This window comes from Geotrypetes seraphini, chromosome 4, assembly GCF_902459505.1.
Source record: "Geotrypetes seraphini chromosome 4, aGeoSer1.1, whole genome shotgun sequence".
NCBI classification, from domain to species: Eukaryota; Metazoa; Chordata; class Amphibia; order Gymnophiona; family Dermophiidae; genus Geotrypetes; species Geotrypetes seraphini.
This window is the reverse complement of record NC_047087.1, coordinates 36,944,748-36,967,630: the sequence shown is the minus strand read 5'-3', so window position 1 is coordinate 36,967,630 and position 22,883 is coordinate 36,944,748. Positions and strand designations below refer to the sequence as shown.

The window sequence follows — 22,883 nt, the reverse complement described above, 5'->3', positions numbered from 1 at the left end:
ACGCCTTTTCCTTTTGGTATATTGGTTTCCTAGAAATAATGAGACCTCCCTGTCTCTTCCTTAATTGCTTCTTTACATTATTGAGGGTTTCTAAGAGTAAAAAAAATTATGATTTAAATCTTATTCTTAATTTTCAACGAATACCCAATTTATGTAATTATGCTTTGGGAATTTTCTTTTTTCTAATACTGTACACTCTGTATTACTATAACAAATGGATTCTTGCGGTTTCATTTGAAAATGATAAATAAATAAATAAATAAATAAATAAAAAGTATTATATCAGTGAAAATATTTAAGTGAACAGTATGGGCCAGTGAGGAATTCTCAGGTAATTCTTCCCGCTAAAGAAATATTAACAGCGGTGGAATGGCGGTACTGAGGCCCGGAAAAAAAAAGCTCTGATAAAGTTGTGTTTTAAGATCGGGTATACACTTGGGAAATGGTGTGGATGGATACATGAACTCTTTCTCCACCTTTTGGATGAATAACGTTTACTTTCATACTTTTCTTTTTTTTAATTTTTATTAAACTAGTAGTATTCTCCACTGTTTACTTCATCTTGGCTTTTTTGCCCTCATTGCACTGATATATGGATTACTCTGTGACCATCTTGTTCTTGTCCCTTGTTTTACCTTTATATGTATAACAAGCACCTATGTGCCTTGACAGACTATGTAAAATAACTCTTTGACAGGTGTGTGGATCACCGTTGACACCTTTCTCTCCATCAGGTGCAATCCATCCTGTGAAATGGCCAGCGCACAGCTTGGTGAGGAGAAAGATATCCACAGCCCACCTGCAAGCCTTGAAGAGTACACTGTGAAGTATTCGGGTCAACCTGTGGCTTTCTGAGTTCTTCTAACATGCTGACCCAGTGCAGGATTAAGTGAGGGATTTTTAAAAAATGATTTTAATAAATGGATACTGTTCTAACATAGGTCCAACAGAAAACTACTTTTCTGTTGCTCCAACAAGTAACAAGTCCTTTGTTCTGAAGATATCCACAAGATTCTGACATACTTCTCTTTGAGGGCAAGGGATGTTGACATTGGAATGTTGTATAACTACAATAGGAGAATTTTATCACTCAGTATTCACCCTGGTAAAAGTTCTCTCTTGTACAAGCAGCATTACTCCAGCAGGCTAGAGAGTGGGAGAGGAATAGTGCAAATGTTGGTCAGAAACTCATTTGAATGCTTTTTACAAACCCATGATAAAGTAATAACTATCTATTATCAAGTTATCCCTGCTTGAAGGTTTCACCAGAGATGGATGATTTCATTGTGATTCCAGCTTGTTGACACAACTCTACACCCACCAAATGGCTATTCCTGGAGGATTCTCTCAATTGCAAGCCAGCAGCACACACACACAAAAAAGAACCTGTAATTTTGTTGATATACATTTCTGATACTGGATCATGATCATGAAAATCTCACCTGCTTGGGTGAATATAAGCAATGGGCAGAACTTTCCCTCTGGTCTAGAATTGCGAATAAATTGTCTCATTCTACATTTTAATGCTAGAAATGTCTGCTATGACATGCTTCAGTGTCTCAGCACTTCAAAGATGCAAAACTTCAACCTCTCAGATGCATATTCAAAATGTTGCCATTTACAGCTGCAGTTAATGGCACATAATTTTTCCTGCACTAAAATAAAATACTCTAAAGTCAAATGATAACAGTTCGAAAGGCCCTTACCACCGATGGGAAAAAACAGAACCCATATAAAGCTGGTAATGAAAAGAGTTTCATCATTAAAGTCTTGTTTCCAATGTGACCTTCTCTTCCCATACATTCTCTGTCGACTTGCCCAAGCAAGTGCATCTCAGAGTTCTGTTACATGCACAGGGTAGCTTGGAGGAGGATGAGCTGGCACTTTCATACTAAGGCGTCTTATGTGACAACCGTGGCAGAGTAGATGATCTTCTAAAGGATAACAACGATGGCCTTCTTCATCATTGAGCTGAAGACCACAATCCTAGCAAAAAAAAGAGAAAATAAAAAGACAGGTTTACCTCAAAGAAGACCTTAGGCAACAAATTTCTGATGCTGACACAATTCATCTTGAGCAGAAGTCAAGAACACACCAAGATCTAACAGCCATTGGCAGTGTCATAGCAGTAGTTCAGAATTTTATGGCCTCCTGGCTATATAAGATTTTAAGAAAGGGTTTAGGTACAGTCCTCTTCCCCCATCGAGAAATGGGATGCAGAGTCTAAGGTATTAGTTTGTGGCCATGTTTACAGCAGAACAAAATCATGAAATTATAACGTCCAAACGAAATGCTGGCTGTCTCACTTATATAAGGAGGAAAAGAGACCTCAGATTCCCTTAATAGGCAATTGAATCAGTATAAATGCCTGTTATATAGGGTAAAATCAATCATTGGTCAAAGAAAAAAACCTCCTTGACATAAATATAAATATCTCCAGTACATCTGCCAATCTAGAACAGCACAACTTAACTGAAGAATCCTGATCCACATTCTACTTCATCAGGGAATCAGATGTTAAAGACACTGTTCACAAAAGCTGTTAACAATTGTTTGATCCAGACATATCAGCGAGTAACACATGATGAAAATATAAACTCATTGGTTTTGTGCTTCTGCATAGTAACGCCTAAACCAATGATTGATTTCACCCTATATAAGAGGTAATTGCCTATTAAGGGGCCTATATAAGAGGCAATTGTCTATTAAGGGACTCTCAGGTCTTTTTACCTCCTTAGGTAAGTTTCCAAGTTTTATTAAAATTTGTTATTCCGCTTATCCATTTTCTAAGCAGTTTACAGAGATAAAATTATACAAAAATAAAATAAAGGGGTAATACAGAACAAAAGTCATTAACAGACAATATACATGTATATATAGGCATTACGGACTAACAGCAGTTACAAGATGGTAAAAGGGGAAAAGATACAATTTAAAATAGGCTACAGAGACCTAAAAGGATAACAGATAAAGGAGGGGTGAATTACATCTGTGTTAGACGTTATGTATTTAGTGTATTTTTCACTCCATAAGACGCACCTCTCCCCCCCCCCCCAAAAAAAAAAAGCGGGTGGAAATGTAGGTGCATCTTATGGAGCGAATATAACACCACCACCCCCTGCCCGGGTACCTTTTTTAAAATTCCAGCAGTCCAGCGCTGTATTGTCAGGAACTTTCCGCGCTCCTGCCCCTCCCTCACTGGACGGCTGCCTCTGAATCCTCATCTCTTGCAGCAGAGCAGAGCACAAGGCAGGGGCGAGCTTTTCGTGCAAAATCTGTATATCCCCAGATTCAGAAAGGGGTGCAAAAAGAGTCGAACAAAAGACCTGGCGAGGATAACTAATATAGCGAAGGAAGCGATAGGCAATAAGAAAAATTCATTCAGAAAATAGAAAAAGGACAAATCGAGGGGAACTGGAAAGAGCACAGGAAGTATCAAAAAGAATGTCACCGTGTGGTTCGAAAAGCCATAAGAGAGTATGAAGAGAGGCTAGCCAGGGAAGCATGAAATTTCAAACCATTCTTTAGATATGTTAAAGGGAAGCAGCCGACTAGGGAGGAGGTGGGACCGCTGGACACGGTGACAGGAAGGGAGTGGTGAAGGAGGAGAAAGAGGTCACGGAAAGACTTAACATGTTCTTTTCATCTGTATTTACAAATGAAGACACAACCAACATACCGGAACCTGAGCAATTCTTCAATGGAAATCAAGCAGAAAAATTAACATCCATGGAAGTGAGCCTTGAAGATGTGCGCAGGCAGATAGAAAAACTAAAAACTGACAAATCCCAGTGTTCAGATGGAATCCATCCAAGGATTCTGAAGGAACTAAAGGAGGAGATAGCAGAACTATTGCAGCAAATTTGCAACCTATCCTTGAAAACAGGCGTGATCCCGGAGGATTGGAAGATAGCCAATGTTACGCCCATCTTTAAAAAGGGATCAAGAGGTGACCTGGGAAACTAGAGACCGGTGAGTCTGACCTAGAGAGCTGCACGGGAACGGAGACGACGGAGAACCCGCGGGTTCCCCCTTCGTGTCACGGGGATCCTGTGGGGACGCCCCCTAGGGTCGCGGGATTCCTGAGGAGTTGGATGTAGTCCAGCCGCGAGGCTCGTCTTCTTTTCCCTACCTGCCCTTCCGCAGCACACAGCCGACCCGGAAGTCTTCCACGATGTTAGTGCTAACGTCGGAGGGAGGGCTTTAAGCAAAGCCCTCCCTCCCTCCAACGTCAGCGCTGACATCGGGAAGACTTCCGGGTCGGCTGTGTGCTGCGGCAGGGCAGGTAGGGAAAATTCAAGGAAGTGGCGTACCAAAGGGGGGCAGTCCACCCCGGGGCAGCCTTAGGGAGGGGTGCAGAGCCGGCCAGATCCCCTTACCTTCGTGGCGCTTTCTCCCGACCGACCGACAACAGGCCCGGTCCGACAAACCTCCCTGCCCTGTAGCCGTGAATCTAAATTACCTTCTTACAGCAGCTGGATTCAGGGCAGGGAGATTTGTCGGACTGGACTTGTTCTGTTGTCGGTCAGGCGGGGAAGAGCCACGAAGGTAAGGGGCAGGGAGTGAGAAAGGGAGGAAAGGTAGAGTGGAGAGGAAAAGACGCTTAAGGGAAATGGGTAAAACTGAGGGGGGAGAAGGACGCTGAAAGCACTGGGGAAGACTGAGGGGGAAGAAGGATGCTGAAAGCACATGGGGAAGACAAAGAGGTGGAGAAGACGGGGGTGGGGGAGAAGGACGCTGAAAGGACATGGGGAAGACAGAGGGGGAGAACGATGCTGAAAGGACATGGGGAAGACAGAGGGAGGAGAAGGACGCTGACAGGACATGGGGAAGATGGGGGGAGAAGGACACTGAAAGGAAATGGGGAAGAGAGAGTGGGGCGAAGATACTGGCAGGGAAAAAGACAGATGCCAGACTATGGGGGAAGCGGAGGGAAGAAGATGGGTGCCAGACCAATTTGGAAGGGGGGGAGAAAGGGAGAAGCACAGTAACGAGATAGTGGATGGAAGGAATTGAATGAGAACATGAGGAAAGCAGAAACCAGGCAACAAAGGTAGGAAAAAAAATTATATTTCTTTTTTTGCTTCAGGATAAAGTAGTATATTAGTTGTGTTGATAAAAATTTATAAACATTAGAGGCTCTGGTAGAAACCCGTTTATAAAGTATGTATTCTTCCCAATTAATATTTCCAAATTAATAAAGTCTCTTTGCTTATTTGTAAATGGGTTTTTACCAGAGCCTTTAATTCAGTAGCATAATTAAATGAAATAACTATTTCTGAAGTTTATAGGGACGGGCGGGGATGGAGGGATTCCTCGTGGGGATGGGTGGGGATGGAGGGATTCCTCACGGGAACGGGTGGGATTCCTCATGGGGACGGGTGGGACTTTGACGGGGACAGGTGGGATTTCTGTCCCCGCGCAACTCTCTAGTCTGACTTCAGTTCTGGGGAAAATGGTGGAAGACTGATAAAAGAAAACATCGATGAACATTTTGAAAGAAACAAACTTCTGATAACCAGCCAACATGGTTTCTGCAGGGGGAGATCATGCCTAACTAACTTATTGCACTTCTTCGAAGGAATTAACAAACGGATGGACAGAGGAGACCCCATAGACATCATATACCTAGATTTCCAAAAAGCCTTTGACAAGGTGCCTCATGAACGTCTACTCCGGAAACTGAAGAACCATGGGGTCAACGGAGACGTACATAGATGGATCAGAAACTGGTTGGCGGGTAGGAAACAGAGGGTAGGGGTGAAGGGCCACTACTCGGACTGGAGGAGGGTCACGAGTGGTGTTCCGCAGGGCTCGGTGCTCGGGCCACTGCTATTTAATATATTCATAAATGATCTAGAAACAAGGACGAAGTGTGAGATAATAAAATTTGCGGACGACACCAAACTATTTAGTGGAACTCGGACTAAGGAGGACTGCAAAAAATTGCAAAGGGACTTGAACAAACTAGGGGAATGGGCGACGAGATGGCAGATGAAGTTCAACGTTGAGAAATGTAAAGTATTGCATGTGGGAAGCAGAAACCTGAGGTACAATTATACGATGGGAGGGATGTTATGTAATGAGAGTACCCAAGAAAGGGACTTGGGGGTAATGGTGGACATGACAATGAAGCCGACGGCACAGTGCGCAGCGGCCGCTAAGAGAGCGAATAGAATGCTAGGTATAATCAAGAAGGGTATTACTACCAAAACAAAAGAAGTCATCCTGCCGTTGTATCAGGCGATGGTGCGTCCGCATCTGGAGTACTGCGTCCAATATTGGTTGCCATACCTTAAGAAGGATATGGCAATACTCGAGAGGGTTCAGAGGAGAGCGACACGTCTGATAAAAGGGATGGAAAACCTTTCATACGCTGAGAGATTGGAGAAACTGGGTCTCTTTTCCCTGGAGAAGAGGAGACTTAGAGGGGATATGATAGAGACTTACAAGATCATGAAGGGCATAGAGAGAGTAGAGAGGAACAGATTCTTCAAACTTTCAAAAAAATAAAAGAACAAGAAGGCATTCGGAAAAGTTGAAAGGAGACAGATTCAAAACAAATGCTAGGAAGTTCTTCTTTACCCAACGTGTGGTGGACACCTGGAATATGCTTCCAGAGGACATAATAGGGCAGAGTACAGTACTGGGGTTTAAGAAAGGATTGGACAATTTCCTGCTGGAAAAGGGGATAGAAGGGTATAAATAGAGGATTACTACACTGATCCTGGACCTGCTGGGCCGCCGCGTGAGCGGGCTGCTGGGCGCGATGGACCTCAGGTCTGACCCAGCGGAGGCATTGCTTATGTTCAGTAATATTAATCTTGAAAACCTTTCAAAAGATGCAGTTATATAGTTGAAAAATGTATGTTCATAGACCCGAAGACCAGTTGGGGGAACACCCCCACGTACTAGGTCTCACCATCCAATCATTGCATACTGCTTGCAAAATTGTATTATTTTTTCCGAAGGTGTTCTAATTTTTAGAGTTATAATATTATTTCAAGTTAGCACTTATCTCTTAAAAGTTTCTTGGATCCCGACATGGACCATGTTTCGCGGGCTGCTCCAGGGAACCCGACTTAGAAACTCAAAATGATAGTAACACCTTGGTCTCTTAAAGTATGAACACAGGTTTGCACTATGGAGCTTCTTTTCACTCTAACGCATGGGGGTGTCCCTCTTATACTTAGATACATTGTTGTCAAATATCAACTTCTACAGATAAAATGTATCCATTCACGAGTTGGAATTTTGGCAAAGAAAAGCTTAAGCAGTTAGTATTTGACTCTGGCTACATAAGTGCCTTTGAATTCCGACTGCTTCTTTTTATAAGGGAGAAAAACTCTTGCTGGCGTTTTTGTTTTGTTTGAGTATTTGCTGAGAAATCTCGAAACAGCACCAGGATAACATTAGATATTATCATCGTATGAAGGCTTTTCTCTTTAGGACGAGCGATAACTCATCAGCTTCAATAGATAGTCGTAGAGGATGCCAACGAGTCCCTTCACATTTAACATAAGTGGGGAAATTCTAAAATACCTCTGTGTAAGCTCTGTTTTGGTTCTCATCATCCCTATTTTGTTGGAAACATTTTTGCCTGAATTCTTTTCAAAACATCTGAAAAAAAAAAAAAAAAAAAGAAGTATGCTCCAGCAGTTTTAAGCAGTGCATTTTGTGTGTGTTCGGTCTCAGAGTTCATTAGGGCAGTGATGATGGATTAGATAACAGGTACTTAAAACCGGGCAAAATGGCAGGCTTCACCAAGGAGTCTGAGAACAAAATTAGCAACAAGCTAGACATAACAATCTCAACTTAGACCGCTTAATTACTGCCCAAGCACTTTATTAGATCACAGTCATACCAGGAGGCGGCCTACCCAGAGGCAGAATGCCAGCTCTTCGCTGTAGCTTTGAAGACTCCGGGTTCACACGATGGCAGCCTTTGAAAATGGCCAGAACTGCTGACTGGCTTTCTGCTCTAGGTTAAGACAATTGGCTTCACAAAGTAAAAAAAAAAATAAAAATAAAACAGAGGTGGTGTCCTTTTTCCTGTGAAATTTATATAGGGCATCTGATTCTCAGACAGTGGAAGAAGGATGCACAGTGGCCTGCTGGAGAGCAGACAGGCATTCGCATGCCAAACTCTGGCACTAGAAGCCCAAACATTTCTCTTTGCCCGTGTAAAGATTGACTGTACTGTCAACATATATTTAATTCTGTTGCCCAGTGAGAGAGAGCAACAGCTCCCACAAATATACACGCCAAGACGCCCTCATTTCACTGCATCTCTGGCAATTAAAACTCACTTTTCTCTTTCTGGCGGAATGGGGGCTTCTTTTCCATCTCTGGTCTACAAATAGCCTAGCCTTATTTTTTTTAATCCATTACTGATTTGTAATTTGGAGTCTGCTACCCGTGTAATGTATTTATTGAGTAGGTGCTGGCTCAGGCAGTTGGCAGAACACCTTTGTGGTAGAAGGAGCCAAAGAAACCAATCTCTGACTTATTCCCAAGTCCACAAGTTGCTGAGCCTGTGTTGGCCAAAATATTGATCAGGCTATGGCCCCAGTGGCTCACTTCATTCTGCTGCGTTTGGGCTTAGGCATATCCTTCCCTGGAATGGGAGCTCCTTCATCGCTTCCTGGACCTCTGTGATGTATCTGCTAGCATTCATGTGCCTAGGCGCATCTTTCTAGGTCTCCCGAAACAGTCCATCCTGTAGTATTCAGATGAAAGTTTACCACAAAGTTTTATCTTGACCTTCTCTTAACGTGCCTACAGTAAACGCTAACCAGCATCTCCAGAACCCATTCCTTCCAGTGAACTAAATCCCTTCTTCTCTTTAGAGCTTCAAGCAAGAAGACAAGAGCTTTGCTTGTGGAGAGCAGTACAGATAAGAAAACAACATTGTAGGCACTGGTGACTTTCTCTTGGGTTTCCACGGCTGGTGTCTTGGGCTGTGCCTTGTCCACAGCACCACCCAGACAGCTGCAAGAATCGACTAGTGATTTTCAACAACTCACTGTGAGTTATTTATCGTGGTGAAAACACAAAAGCAATGACTGTGGAGACGACGATCTTGATTCCAAGCTTTATTCAAAGTTCTTCATAAGACTGATCTGTAGATTAGGCGCAGTAGCAGTATGTCATCTCAAATGAGACACAGAAAGAGATTGTGGTGGGGTCCGACAAGGTCCGTGTTTCGGTCGGAAAGACCTTCCTCAGGGGTCCAGAGTGATGAAAATCACAAAATCTATAATGCTGTGGAGCAAACGAATTCCTGTGTTTTTCCTCAACACATCTGAAGTTTACTTAGGGCTCCTTTTACGAAGCCGCATTAGCGGTTTAACGCGTATAATAGCATGCGCTAAACTGCCGGCCATGCTAGCCGTTACCGCCTCTTCTTGAGCAGGCGGTAGTTTTTCGGCTAGCGCGGGGGTTAGCACGTGATGAAAAGTCCCTTGTGATAAAACCGCTAATGCAGCTTCGTAAAAGGAGCCCTTAGTTATCTATCATGGACATATTTGCTATTAAGTGGCAATTTACATCCTTTGGGCAGAAAGTAAAAGTGCTGGACGCTATAAAACAGGGGTCTCAAAGTGCCTCCTTGAGGGACGCAATCCAGTCGGGTTTTCAGGATTTCCTCAATGAATATGCATTGAAGGCAGTGCATGCACATAGATCTCATGCATATTCATTGGGGAAATCCTGAAAACCCGACTGGATTGCGGCCCTCGAGGAGGGACTTTGAGATCCCTGCTATAAAAGTATTCAAATACATTACTGTACATTTTTAAAGTTTTTTTTTGCCATGCCTGCAGTTGGTCCTAGTGAAAATCAGGAGAGAAATGGCAGCTGGATGCAGAGGGATATGGAAACTGGTGAGAATCCTTAGCGAGGCACCAACTTTTACTACCATACCTTCAGGTCAGTAACTAAGAATAAAACGTGATTTATATACGCATTGCGATTCAAGATGTGAATTGGTATGAAAAGGGCATATGGAGGCACGGATGGGCTTGGTTATTTGCAAGGGGGAGACTACAATGGAAGTGGGATGGAAGGTTATTTTTAGGGAGATAATTATGAATTTTGGGGTTTCCAAAAGAGAAGGCAACAGACTGTGTTATGTGTTTTGGGAGGGCAGGAGGAGGAATGGAGTGAACTATGAAGTTAGAAGCATTTTAAGGGTCATGTCTTAGTACACATCAATTTTGTTTAAGGGCATGCAATACAAAATGGTTGACCATTTTTGGGTCACAACCAGGTACGTCAGTGATCTCCTCTTCTTTTTCTTTTTGTGAGTTCAAATATTTTTATTGAGATTGGACGGTGCGTCTAATATACAAAGTTGGCCACTGTTGGACAGGATACTGGGCTTGATGGACCTTCACTATGGCAGCTCTTATGTTCTTAAGTGAGCCAAGTCTAGGATAATGAAGCATTGTGACATCACTGATGAGTTTGTCTCTTAGGCATTGGTGGAATGAGGCATTATGACATCACAATCTCTGCTCTGGAATGTTGTTACTATTTGGGTTTCTGTCAGGTACTTGGGACCTGGGTTAGCCACGATTGGAAACAGGATACTGGGCTTGATAGACCTTCAGTCTGTACCAGTATGGCAGTTCTTAAAGTTACACAGAAGCAACTATAACTGCTGTGCACATTACAAAGCGAATGCATGATACTGATTGTGAATCTACAAGTGCCTGTGTTGATGGCCATACCATTTTAAACTGAGATGGGTTGTGCCTTTTGCCAGCCAGAACAGACTCATGCCTGCATAGAAGACAAATATGAATCAACCAAGCATTTATGCAGGTAATTGAAGAATTTTTCCAGCGCCTAAGTACAGTTTTCAGTGCTACAGTGAGATCCCAGTAGAGTCTGTTATCCACAGCAGATTGCAATAGTGAATGGCCTCTTCTTGGAACTCTTGCCAACATTGATCAAATGACACAGAAAGTACATTAACAACAGATTTTACGGATATGCTTTTGCTTGAAATGACAAAGAGAAATGTCAACGGTATTTCCCATGATGCTGTTTGTCCTTCCTGTCATAAATAAGGCACATTCTTCAGTAAAGGTATGCACTATCCCTCTCATTTTATAACTCAGAGGTGATTGCACAAAGTTCTGGCAACCCAGTGGAGAACAATTTTCTTAGGCCAGGCCATGTCCAGCACAAACAGCATACAAATTATATGCAAGCTACTTGTGCCGAGTATCCGGGTGAAAGGGGGAGGAACCGTGCCTGGCGCCTGTGCGTAAGAGCTGAGCTGAGCTCTTCTGTACAGGCCCAGTATAATTCCTGTGATCGCCGGAGCTCCTGAGCAAGTTTGGTTTTTTTTCAGTTTCACATGTGATTTGGATGTAGCTGTTGTGCTTGCATTATGTGCGTTTGTGTCCCGCGCCTATGATCAGAATACAACAGTTAGGTGCAGGACATACATGCACATAAAACAAGTACAAACTGCTACTGGCAGCTTCAGACCTGCTGGAAAATTTTGGGACAGGGAAAGAGATTGGGACTTTGTATACCACATTTTTGTAGTTACACAACCACACTCAAAGCAGTTTACATACAGGTACTTCAAGCATTTTCCCTATCTGTCCTGGTGGGGCTCACAATCTATCTAATGTACCTGGGGCAGTGGAGGATTAAGTAATTTGCCCAGGGTCAGAGAGATCAGCACGGGGTTTGAACCCAGAAGTTCAGGGTGCTGAGGCTGTAGCTCTAACCACTGTGCCACACTCTCCTTCAATATAATATCAGAAGTTAGCCAAGTATAGAACAATGAAGCCATTGTGACATCACTGCTGAGGTTGGCTCTTAGGCATTGGTGGAATGAGGCATTATGACATCAGGGAAAGGGATTGGGACTTATTGCCTCTTTGTATACTGCCACTCAAATTGGTTTACATACAGGTACTTCAAGCATTTTCCCTATCTGTCCTGTTGGACCAGACATGGGCAACGCCGGTCCTCGAAGGCAGGAATCCAATCAGGTTTTCAGGATTTCTCCAATCTATCTAATGTACTTGGGGTAGTGGAAGACTAAATGACTTGTCCAGGGTCACAAGGAACAGCATGGAATTTGAACCCACAACCTCAGGGTGCCGAGGTTGTAGCTTTAACCACTATGCCAAGCTCTCCTCCACACTCTCCTCCACTTTTGCATGGTAAGAGGTGGACGTTCCCTGGTGTACATTACAAGGAGTGCTCATTTTAATATTAATGAGCTCCTTGTAATGCATTTGCATAATCTTCCCGGTGGCTGCTACCATAATTGGTAAAAAGCCCCCCCAAGAACCCTTTTGCAAATTAGAGGCTGAGCTACCTTCGGCATCACTCATGCTGAAAGCTTTGCAGCCTGCTTAGTTCATGTATCTTTTTTTTTAAGCCAGTACCAGTTTACTTTGTTCAGTCCCCTGAGGAAGGCATTCCAGATAGCCAAAACTGGGATCCTAGTTGGGACATTATCTCTGTATTTCCATCAAGTAAACGTACTAGAACTCTTTTATATGAATAAATGTATCCCTTGGTTGTTTTACGACATCTCACTTGCCTTTCTTTGTTTGTTTAACTTTTAGGGTGCCCACAATCCTTACACGCTCCTCCCCTGGCCATACCCCCTCTTGATATTCACGCACTAGAACTGATGTGCACCACTTTATAGAATGCGCCTCCCAAGTTGTTTGCATAATTTTTAATTAGTGCCAATTAGCTTCAATTATTAGGTGTTAATTGCTAATTATCGGCGCTGGTTGGTCTTGTTAAACAATTACGTTGTACGTGCAAATCAGCTGTGTGTTTACCAATTTGCATGTGCAACAAATGGCACTATATACAGAACTTGGGAGTGAGTGCATACATGCAAGGAGACGTGCATACTATACGTTAAATGCTAAAGTGCTGTGTTTAGGTGCTCACTTAACTGTAAGCACGTAGATTCTGACTTATGCTGGGTATCTGGGCGCACAGATGCCATTATAGAATTAGCACCAAGTCCAGATTCTATAAAAGACGCCTAAAGTTAGGCACCTACATCAGTGTGCCTAGCTCAGTGGTTCCCAACCCTGTCCTGGAGGACCACCAGGCCAATCGGGTTTTCAGGCTAGCCCTAATGAATATGCATGGAGCAGATTTGCAAGCCTGTCACTTTCATTTTATGCAAATCTTTCTCATGCATATTCATTAGGGCTAGCCTGAAAACCTGATTGGCCTGGTGGTCCTCCAGGACAGGGTTGGGAACCACTGGCCTAACTGATTTAGGCGCCTAAACTTATTTAAAAAGATTAGGTCTAAACCCCATGGAAAAACGTGGGAAACCATCTCCATGTCATTCTTTAAGGAGAGAGGGAAGAATCAGAGTATGAATGGGCCCAGCCAGTAACCCTCAAGCCTTGCGTTGAAGAATGCTGGTGTAGAAGGACTGAGGTTGAGAGAGACACTAAAGAATGACAGTCTCTGGTATCCAGAGCAGATATTGTGATGTCATAATGCCTCATTCCACCAATGCCTAAGAGCCAACCTCATCAGTGATGTCACAATGCGTTCATTATCCTATACTTGGCTCACATGAGAATCAGAGTATGAGTGGGCCCAGCCACTAACCCTCAAGCCTTGCATTGAAGACTGCTGGTGTAGAAGGACTGAGGTTGAGTTAGATAGTGAGGAGAATGACATGGTGACAAAATTCATCACCGTTCTTCTCCCCCCAGATAACTGTGGGAAACAATCCCATGTCTTTCTTTAGTGTCTATCTCAACCTCAGTCCTTCTTCACCAGCAGTCTTCAATGTAGGGCTTGAGGGTTAGTGGCTGGGCCCATTCATACTCTGATTCTTATGTGAGCCAATTATAGGATAATGAACCCATTGTGACATCACTGATGAGGTTGGCTCATAGGCATTGGTGGAATGAGGCATTATGACATCACAATATCTGCTCTGGATACCAGAGATGGTCTATCTCAACCTCAGTCCTTCTACCCCAGCATTCTTCATTGCAAGGCATGAGGATCAGTGGCTGTGCCCATTCATACTCTGATTCTTCCCTCTCTCCTTAAAGAATGACATGGGGATGGGAATTGTGACCAATTTTGTTACTGTGTCATTCTATAGGGATGGTTTCCCACGGTTATCCGCAGGGACGGTGACAAATTCTGTCACCGTGTCATTCTCTAAACAAAATTAATTGGATGGTCGATGCCTAACTCGGTAGGCAAGTACTACTTTCAGGCAGGCGCCTACCAGAAAGTAGGTGAGATCAGGAGGTGGATAGTGGGCATATTTGGCATGCAGGGCCTGTTTTGGTCTTAGGCGCCAGTAGGCACTCAACTTAGATGCTGTTAATTAGGTCAAGAAAACCTTGGCATAAATAGGGTGCGCCTAGGTCCACTTTAAGCGCCATTAGATGCAATTCTATAAACAGCGCCTAACTTAAGATTGACATGCACTAAGTGCTGCGTTCCTTGGTGCCATTTATAGAATCGGGGCCTCAGTGCAGTGCATCTAGGGCCATATTTGTGGCACCCAGTTAAAGAATGGCCCCCTAGGAGTGAATACGATTCACTGTTTCAAACAGTGTACTCTATGTGTGAAAATACACAAGATTCGAGAAGTGTGCCCTCTTCCCCTATGGTACACACTTTGTGCAAATTGTGAACCCTATTTGTGCACAGAGCACACTGTTTGACATTTCCCTCCCAAATGAAAACCAAAACAAATTCCTGTAAATGGCACATAGAACTCCCATATTAAAGAGTCTTCATTGGCTGCCGGTAGAACAAAGAATTTACTTTAAAGTGTTATTATCCCTGGTGCATCAGACTTTGTATTGATCTGTACCTTTCTGGTTTCAGTATCTTTGGGAGGTCTATAGACCAAATAGAGCTCTGCGATCAGAAGGTAGTATGCGGTTGATATTTCAAACGACTGTGAATATAAGGTATGTGGTCATAAAATCAAAAATGTTCTCAACTGTGGGTATGTCTCTTTGGAATAAGCTAAGTGGTCAATTAAGATTATGTGCTGATCACTATAGCTTTAAGAGATTGCTTAAAACAAAACTATTTGTTGAAGCATATTTGTGATCTGCTCCCTCTGATACTGCTCTGATTTATTTGTAATGGAAATGATGGATAATATTGAAGATTCCCCAGGTTGCACTTTTTGTGAATTTATATTGAATTATTGTATAACTAGTGTTTAATCCCGTTAGATTAACGGGTGCTAGAATAGATGTGCAGACTTAACAGATCACAAAATTTAATGAAAACTTACCGTGTGAGCAGTCTTGTCTTTTTTTCTTTCTCTCTCTCTCCTTGACCACAGTCTGTGTGTTTTTTTTTCCCTTTGTCTCTCTCTCCTTGGCTGCTATCTGGGTTTTTTTTTTTTCCCTCTCTCTCTCCTTGGCTGCTGTATCTTTTTTCTTTCTCTCTCTCTCCTTGAACGCTAGCTGTCTGTCTGTCTTTTTTCTTTTACTCTTTCTCCTTGGCTGCTGTCTGTTTCTGTCTTTTTTTCTTTGTCTCTCTCTCTCTCCTTGGCTGCTGGCTGTCTATCTGTCTCTCCCTGGCCACCTGTCTGTCTGTCTCTCCCTGGCCACCTGTCTGTCTTTCTGTCTCTCTCTCTCTCCCTGGCCCCATCTGTCTGTCTTTCTTGCTTTCTGTCTCTCTCCCTACCCGCTGTCTTTCTGTGTGCATCTGTCTTTCATTCTCGTACGCTGCCTGCCTATCTTTCTGTCTCTCTCTGTGGCGCCATGCCTGCCTGCCTTTCTTTCTGTCTGTTTCTCTCCATTACCCCCTTCTGTCTCCCCCCAGAGCAAACCAAGATTGCTGCCTGTCCCCCAGCACACCCCTCCCCCCAAAGCATAGCAAGTTTGTTCCCTGGCCCCCTTTCCCTCTCCCCCCTTCCCTGTGCAGCAGCAGCACCCCTTGCCTGCTCCCCCTGTCCTGCAATAGCCCTTTTCCCTTTCTTTTACCTCCCCCCTGTCCAGCAGCACCCATTCCGTTCTCCCTGTCCTGCAGTAGCCCTTTTCCCTTCCTTTTCCCTCCCCCCATGTCTAGCAGCACCCCTTCTCTGCTCCCTCTGTCCTGTAGTAGGCGAGCCATCAGTAGCGTTTCTTATCCCCCCTCCCATTTCGGGTCTCACACAGTGGTCGGCAGCAGTAGGTCACTGCTCCTGCTTGCTTCAGTCCTACTTTCTTTTTGGGCAAAGGCAGGAGCAGGCCCGGCATTGAGTAAGGCCCTAGGCTGGAAGCGACGTCGGCAAATCAAACCGCCAGGCTCCACCTGCACGCGCCGCAAGCCGCCCCACGCACCGGAAATTAAATTCAGCACGGAGTTAGATCCCACAGATGCAGGGATCACAGATTTTCTACTGCGCATATGCGGTAAGGGTTTTATTATTAAGGATGGTGCATGCATGTTGTTAAGTTTTTATGTATGTTATCTTGGAAACCGCTGAGACTCCAGGTGGTATATAAATTTTTTAAATAAATAAATAAATAAAATGCAATATTGTGCCTGGATGTGCCTAGCAGATTTCACCACTGGAACGATCAGGAGAAAATGGTCGCTTACCTCACAGTGATAACACTCCACGTGGTAATCTTTGTCCATCGACACGACTCGAATGGTCTCTTCAGAGCCCTGAGAGAAAAACAGAGCGCGCAAAACTTGAAATTCCATAAACTCTGACTCTGATAATCTCAACATCAAACGTGTCAGGTCCAAGGAAAGCATAAATATGCTCAATGAAATACAAAGGAAAGATAAATCACAATTTAACTCTGTCCTTTAGCGCCGCACTGTTTTGAAGATAGCATAACTGGCACAGAAGATCATGTGTTCATTACCCATATAAACAGGAGACCAAAGAGGCTATTTATGCATTGTTATCTTTTGGGGCAAATCTGTAAAATTCTGGCCAAGTTTTATATAAAGGCCAGATATAAAGTTTCAACATACACTATGACTGATCCAAGAGAATGGGAACAGTCTGAACTTTACCATGCACTTTGACCTTCTTAATCTAATAGAGCCAATTTAATTTATGACATACCTGAATTTTAATTAGTTACTAAGTGCCAAAGTCTATGATTAAAAAAAAAAAAGCAAGCCCTCTACAGTTGTGTGTAGCATTTGCAGGTGAGATTATTATGAGTCTCAAATAATGAGTGAGCTGCTACAACAAACCATTTGGAAGCTCCAGGGAGATGGCAAGTTTCCCAGAATCCTTGAACCACCCTAGGATCAACTGTACCCAGGGCTGGCACTACCTATCAGCGACTGTGTTTTAGCATATGGCTCACTCTTCTAGCCTTCCTGTATTATGCAAATGAGGACATGCAGTCAAGTCTCTGCACACATCCCCACATCCCCCTTCACGGGCTGCCTGAAAGGGAGTGAATAAAATAATCCCAGTCCACCTTAAACCCACTCCTTTAGAGGGTTATTTGAAGAGGCCTGGGACTAAGGCGCTCAGACACAAGGGTGTGGTTAGGGTTACCAGACATGCAGATTTCCCCAGATATGTCCTCCTTTTGAGGACATGTCCGGGGGTCCGGACTAGAGGTCTGCACGGGAACGGGGATCGCGGGAATCCCGCGGTTCCCGCAGGGGTCCCGTGGGAATCCCCCCCTAACCCACGGGACTCCCAAGGGGACCCCCCTCTGGGCCACGGGACTCCCACGGGGACCCCCCTCTAGCCAACGGGACTCCCACGGGGATGGAAGGCTTTGGAAGCAGGGTTCTTCCATATAATATAATGGACACGTCAGCCTTAGTAAAAGAGGGGGTTTATAAGTGAATTACCTGGACAGAAAACACAAAAAGGGTTCCACCAAAGAGATTCCACAAGGAAAACAGCAGCACAAACACAAAAGAAACTGTGGAATTGATGATCCTGTCAGAAGTAATTGCTGCTTTTTATGGGGACGGGCGGGGATGGAGGTAATTCCTTGCGGGGACGGGTGGGGACGGAGAGGATCCTGGTGGGGACGGAGAGGATCCTGGTGGGGACGGGTGGGGATGGAGAGGATCCTGGCGGGGACGGGCGGGGATGGGTGGGGTTTCTGTCCCCGCGCAACTCTCTAGTCTGGACGGCTTTTCAATACCCAGCACTTTGTCCGGGTTTTGAAAAGCTTTCCTTTGTGTAGGAGGGCATCTGCACATGCGCGGATGTCCTGCCTAACAAGAGAAGGCAGTGGGGGTGCGGGGCTGGGGCGGGTTTGGGGGCGTGACAGGGCGGGTCTAGGGGGGGTCTGGATTTTCCAGACAGAAAATCTAGAAATACGATCATGTCACACCTCTCCTGAAAGAAGCCCACTGGCTTCCCATCGCACATCACATTACCTACAAAACCATCTTGTTGGTTTTTAAAATTAAACTTTCCCATCAACCTTCTTTTCTCGATAAGTTCCTTATTCCCTTGTGTCCCTCACGAACTCTCAGATCAGCTGATCAGAACTTACTCTTCACTCCTTCTATAAAGGAATTTTTCTATACTAGGAAAACAAACTTTTCAGTGGTAGCCCCAACTCTATGGAATGCTTTACCATCTCATCTCCGTCATGATAAATCTATCGATAAATTTAAGACTAACCTATAAACGTTTTTATTTCAAGACGCATTCAATCGCTCTTGAATTTCTCTTCTTAAATCCACCAACCGCTTTCAAGAAGCGATCCTACCCCTAATGTTTTATCCCCTCTCTTTCCATTTCCTTTCTACCCCTTTCCCCCCCCCTTCTTATCTCTAATAATGTAACTTTACCCCACTCCTCCCTTTCAATCATCACTTTCAAGTCTGTTTGTCGATGTCTTCAATGTTCACCTCCCTTTCTTTCCACAGACATTACTTTTAATACTATTTTTATCTCTATTTTAGTATTTTATTGTAAATCGGCTAGATACTCGTTGATGGTCGGTATATTAAAAATCAATAAACTTGAAACTTGGTAACCCTAGGCGTGGTCCAGGAATGGAAATAGAAAGCCCAGGGCTGAGGAAAGACACCTGGGTCCAAAGGGAAGAGAAAAAGCTTCTAGGACTGACCTTAGCATTGCAAGGACTTGAGGAGAGTTTTTGCAACTAATATTGCCTGCAAGGTAGGAAGCTAAGTTTATGCCTTCCTAGAGAAAGGATTACCAGGGATCTACCGGTATTTTCTTACTCATGCTACTCTATGTATATGCTCCATCTTTGCTTACACCCTATGCTGCCTATTAAAATGTTTTACCATGTATTATGTCAACATTGTAATGCCAAATTAGAATCCTGGCTACTATCTGCACATCCAGTGCTTATAACCCCATTCACATACTTTTTGGCAACACAGATCGTGTATGTTAGGTATAGGAATCTGCAGATTACCACCCAGGTAGTGTAACCCAGGCTGGCTACAATCCTCATTGATCCCTCTTAATATCTTCTGAACTGTGCTTCTTGCTTTAAATTCTTAATAGTCACCATAATCTTCTGCTACTCATTGTTCAAGTCCTATTTTTAATCAACTTATTATCAATTTTTAATTGATATATAGAATGAGAAGTAATGAACTTCTCTTGCAGTACCACCTCATCCGCCGATGTGAGCCCCTGTTAAGCAGCGCGGCAAATTAAACTCTAGATCGGTTTATCGCCAGTGTGCCTCTGAGATTTCAGGTGTGCCGCAAAACACTGGCCAAGGAGGAGAGTCATCCGCGCCGGCTGACTGCCTACAGCGAGAGGCACGTCCTGTAGGCAGTCAGCCTTCGTGGATGACTCTTCTCCTCGCCAGCATCTGTCCTCCTCTCCCCGCACCTCCCCTCCTCCAGGATCCCTCCACCGAAGCAGGTCACTGCCCCAGATGGGCCTCTGCGCACGTGCAATGACCTCATGCAGGCGTGTGACGTCATCACGTCGACCACACACTTCAGGGCACCTTCTGGCTGGGGCACTGGATTTAGTGTGCTGCCGGACGGAAAGTTTGCGAGACACTGCTCTAGATGGTATGAAGGGTAAAAGCTATCCCAGTGGTCTAAGAGTACCGCACTCCCTGACGAAAGGACTGAAACGTGGCTCACGTCGCAGGATGAGCTGGTGCTGCAAGAGAAGTTCATTACTTCTCATTCTATATATCAATTGAAAATTAATAATAAGTTGATTAAAAATAGGACTTGAACAATGAGTAGCAGAAGATTATAGTGAATATTAAGAATTTAAAGCAAGAAGCACAGCGCAGAAGATATTAACAGGGATCAATGAGGATTGATGAGTTGATGTGAGCAAAATTTTTCCCTTAGATTACCCTGATAGTATTATACATCCTGTACGTTACAAATATAAATAAAAAATGGAAAATAGGATGATTTATTATTGAAAGGGCTTTAAACTTTTTTCAGTTAGCTCTCAGAGGCCAATATCTCCTTCCCAAGGTCCAGACAGTAAGCTGTCCTGACTTGAGAAAGGAAGTTTTGGTCTCTGACAGTTGGCCAAAAATGTAACCTAGACTCTGTCTTCCCACTTCTATACAAACTCTACCCTCTCTCCCCCCCACCCCAAACCATTTCCACCAGCTTCTGCCCCCTCTCTCTCCTCCCACCCCACCTCCACCAGTCTGCTCCCTCTCTCTCACCCATCCCACATCTACCAGAATCTGACCCTTCTCTTCCCCCTAACCCACATCCACCAGCTTCTGCCCTCTCTCTCCCATCCATCTCACATCTAATCTAATCTAATCTAAACCTTAGGTTTGTATACCGCATCATCTCTACATTCGTAAAGCTCGACACGGTTAACAAGAGTTAGGGTAGAAAGGAACTCCAGTGGAGGGAAGAGGCAAAATGAAGAGAAAATTTAGAGGAATCAGAGAGGGAGGAAGAGTTACATTTTTGAGAATAACCAGGTTTTCAGATGTTTACGGAAGAGTTGGAGGGAGCTCAGATTCCTAAGAGGGGAGGTAAGGTTGTTCCAGAGCTGAGTGATTCTGAAAGGGAGGGAAGAACCTAGTTTTCCTACCAGTGAAACGCCTTTTAGAGAGGGAAAGGAAAGTTTCAGTTTTTGGGTGGATCTGGCAGAATTGGGGTTAGAGGAGTTCCAAGAAAGAGGAATGAACGGCGGGAGACTACCGTGTAGGATCTTGAAAGTGAGGCAGGCACATTTGAAGTGGACTCTGGAGATAATCGGAAGCCAGTGGAGCTTGGATAAAAGCGGTGAGACGTGGTCGAATTTGCTTTTTGTGAAGATAAGCTTAGCAGCGGTATTCTGAATCCGTTGGAGTCTTTGAAGGTTTTTCTTTGTTAGGCTAAGGTAGATAGAGTTGCAGTAGTCCAGTCTGGAAAGGATGGTGGATTGGACAAGGACGGCAAAGTGTTTTTGATGGAAACAGGATCTCACTTTTCTCAGCATGTGAAGGCTGAAGAAACATTTTTTTACTAGGGAGTTGAGGTGGTCGTTGAAGGAAAGTGTAGAGTCAATGATGATTCCCAGAACTTTACTAGAATATTCAAGATGCAGAGTGGGGCCAGAGGACAGTGGGATGGAGGTGGGCAGTTGGTTCAATTTTGGGGCCACCAGTGTATGCTCCCTCTCTCTCACACCACCCACATCCACCAGCATTTGCCCCCTAGCATCCCCACTGCTGCTGCTGCTTTCCCAAAGCAGTAGCAGCAGCAGCAGCGACAAACATACAAGCTACTTGTAGCCGCGGGTATATATGGGAAGGTCCCTTAGTCCATTTGTTTCAATTTGCCACTGCTTCTGCTGCTTCGGGAAAGTTGAGGTTGCGGCACAAGATGAAGAGTGATACCAGAGGGGTTCAGGTCCTGACTCCACTGGCTGCACGGTGGAGCAGAATGGCTGCAGAGCCTCCTTCTAAAAGGTGCATGGCCGCTCAGCTTAGAGCAAACACTGAGGTAAGGGAATTAAGTGCTTAAGAATAACTATACTGGGTCAGATTGATAGTTCATCCGATGGCGTAGAAAGGGGTATGGGAGGGTGGCGCCTCTCCTCCTCTCCACCCCCCTACATACCTCTTTAAATGTTCGCCAATGCGAGCAGCATCTTCCACTTGCTGCTTATGCTGGCCTTGGCTCCTTCCGACATCACTTCCTGGTTGTGGGACCAGGATGGGAGCTGAGGCCAGGGCAAGCAACAGGGGGAAGAAGTTGTATGCGCCGTCAAACTTTTCGTGGGGTATGGGCGCTCAACCAGCGGGAAAGAGTGAGGGGGCATATGGCGTAGCGATGCCAGGTGCCAATCTCCCTCCCTACGCTACTGGGTCCATCTAGCCCAGTATCCTGCCTCCAGTAGTATCCAATCCAGTACACAATTCAGTGGCCAATAAAAACACCATGGTGGCGACTGCTAGGATGAAAGGACAGGTGGACTGGTGACCGAAGTAGGGACCAGTTGTGAGATTTTAAGTATCTGACTTCCAGGTCCTCAACTCGCCCCAACCCGCAGAACACTGTTGTTAAGAAAAGCATAAGCATGGAATCTCTCAAATTTTTGGTGACATACCTCCTGGCATTTGGTGACACACCAGTACGTCTGACACACTAGTTGAGAAGCACTGCATAAAATGGCTAACAATGAGCTGGAAAGCCCTGTAAAGAATCCAGGATTCTTTATATTTTGATCTTTTAACTACATAAAAAAATATTTTTGCTTGCCTCTGAACTGTAGTCCAACTGTGTGCTTAAAGGTCCAGAGCTTCAATAATCATACATGTTACCACACCATCCCTGACGATGTTGTTCGTCTGAAAACAGCAAAATATACTTTGCCCTGGATCGGTAGCATAGAATGTTGCTACTCCTTGGGTTTTGGCCAAGTACTAGTGTCCTGGATTGTCCACCGTGAGAACGGGCTACTGGGCATGATGGTCCATT

At 44.4% G+C, this 22,883-nt stretch overlaps 2 protein-coding genes across 3 annotated transcripts in view; one reads left to right on the top strand and one right to left on the bottom strand.

The window, feature by feature from the left end:
* The window catches only part of LOC117359156 (zinc finger BED domain-containing protein 5-like), a 40,564-nt gene extending 39,709 nt beyond the window's left edge, over nucleotides 1-855 (top strand). Inside the window, exon 4 of the mRNA XM_033941427.1 lies at nucleotides 698-855. Coding sequence (XP_033797318.1) covers nucleotides 698-855 — 158 coding nt within the window. The remainder of the gene's footprint in view (nucleotides 1-697) is intronic.
* Nucleotides 856-894: 39 nt separating this feature from the next.
* The window catches only part of WTIP (WT1 interacting protein), a 243,780-nt gene continuing 221,791 nt past the window's right edge, over nucleotides 895-22,883 (bottom strand). For both annotated transcript variants that reach the window (XM_033942516.1, XM_033942514.1), the window contains 2 exons: nucleotides 16,593-16,661; nucleotides 895-1,986 (listed from right to left, as the gene is read on the bottom strand). In XM_033942516.1, the coding sequence (XP_033798407.1) occupies nucleotides 1,834-1,986; nucleotides 16,593-16,661 (222 nt within the window). In that variant the 3' untranslated portion in view covers nucleotides 895-1,833. The remainder of the gene's footprint in view (nucleotides 1,987-16,592; nucleotides 16,662-22,883) is intronic.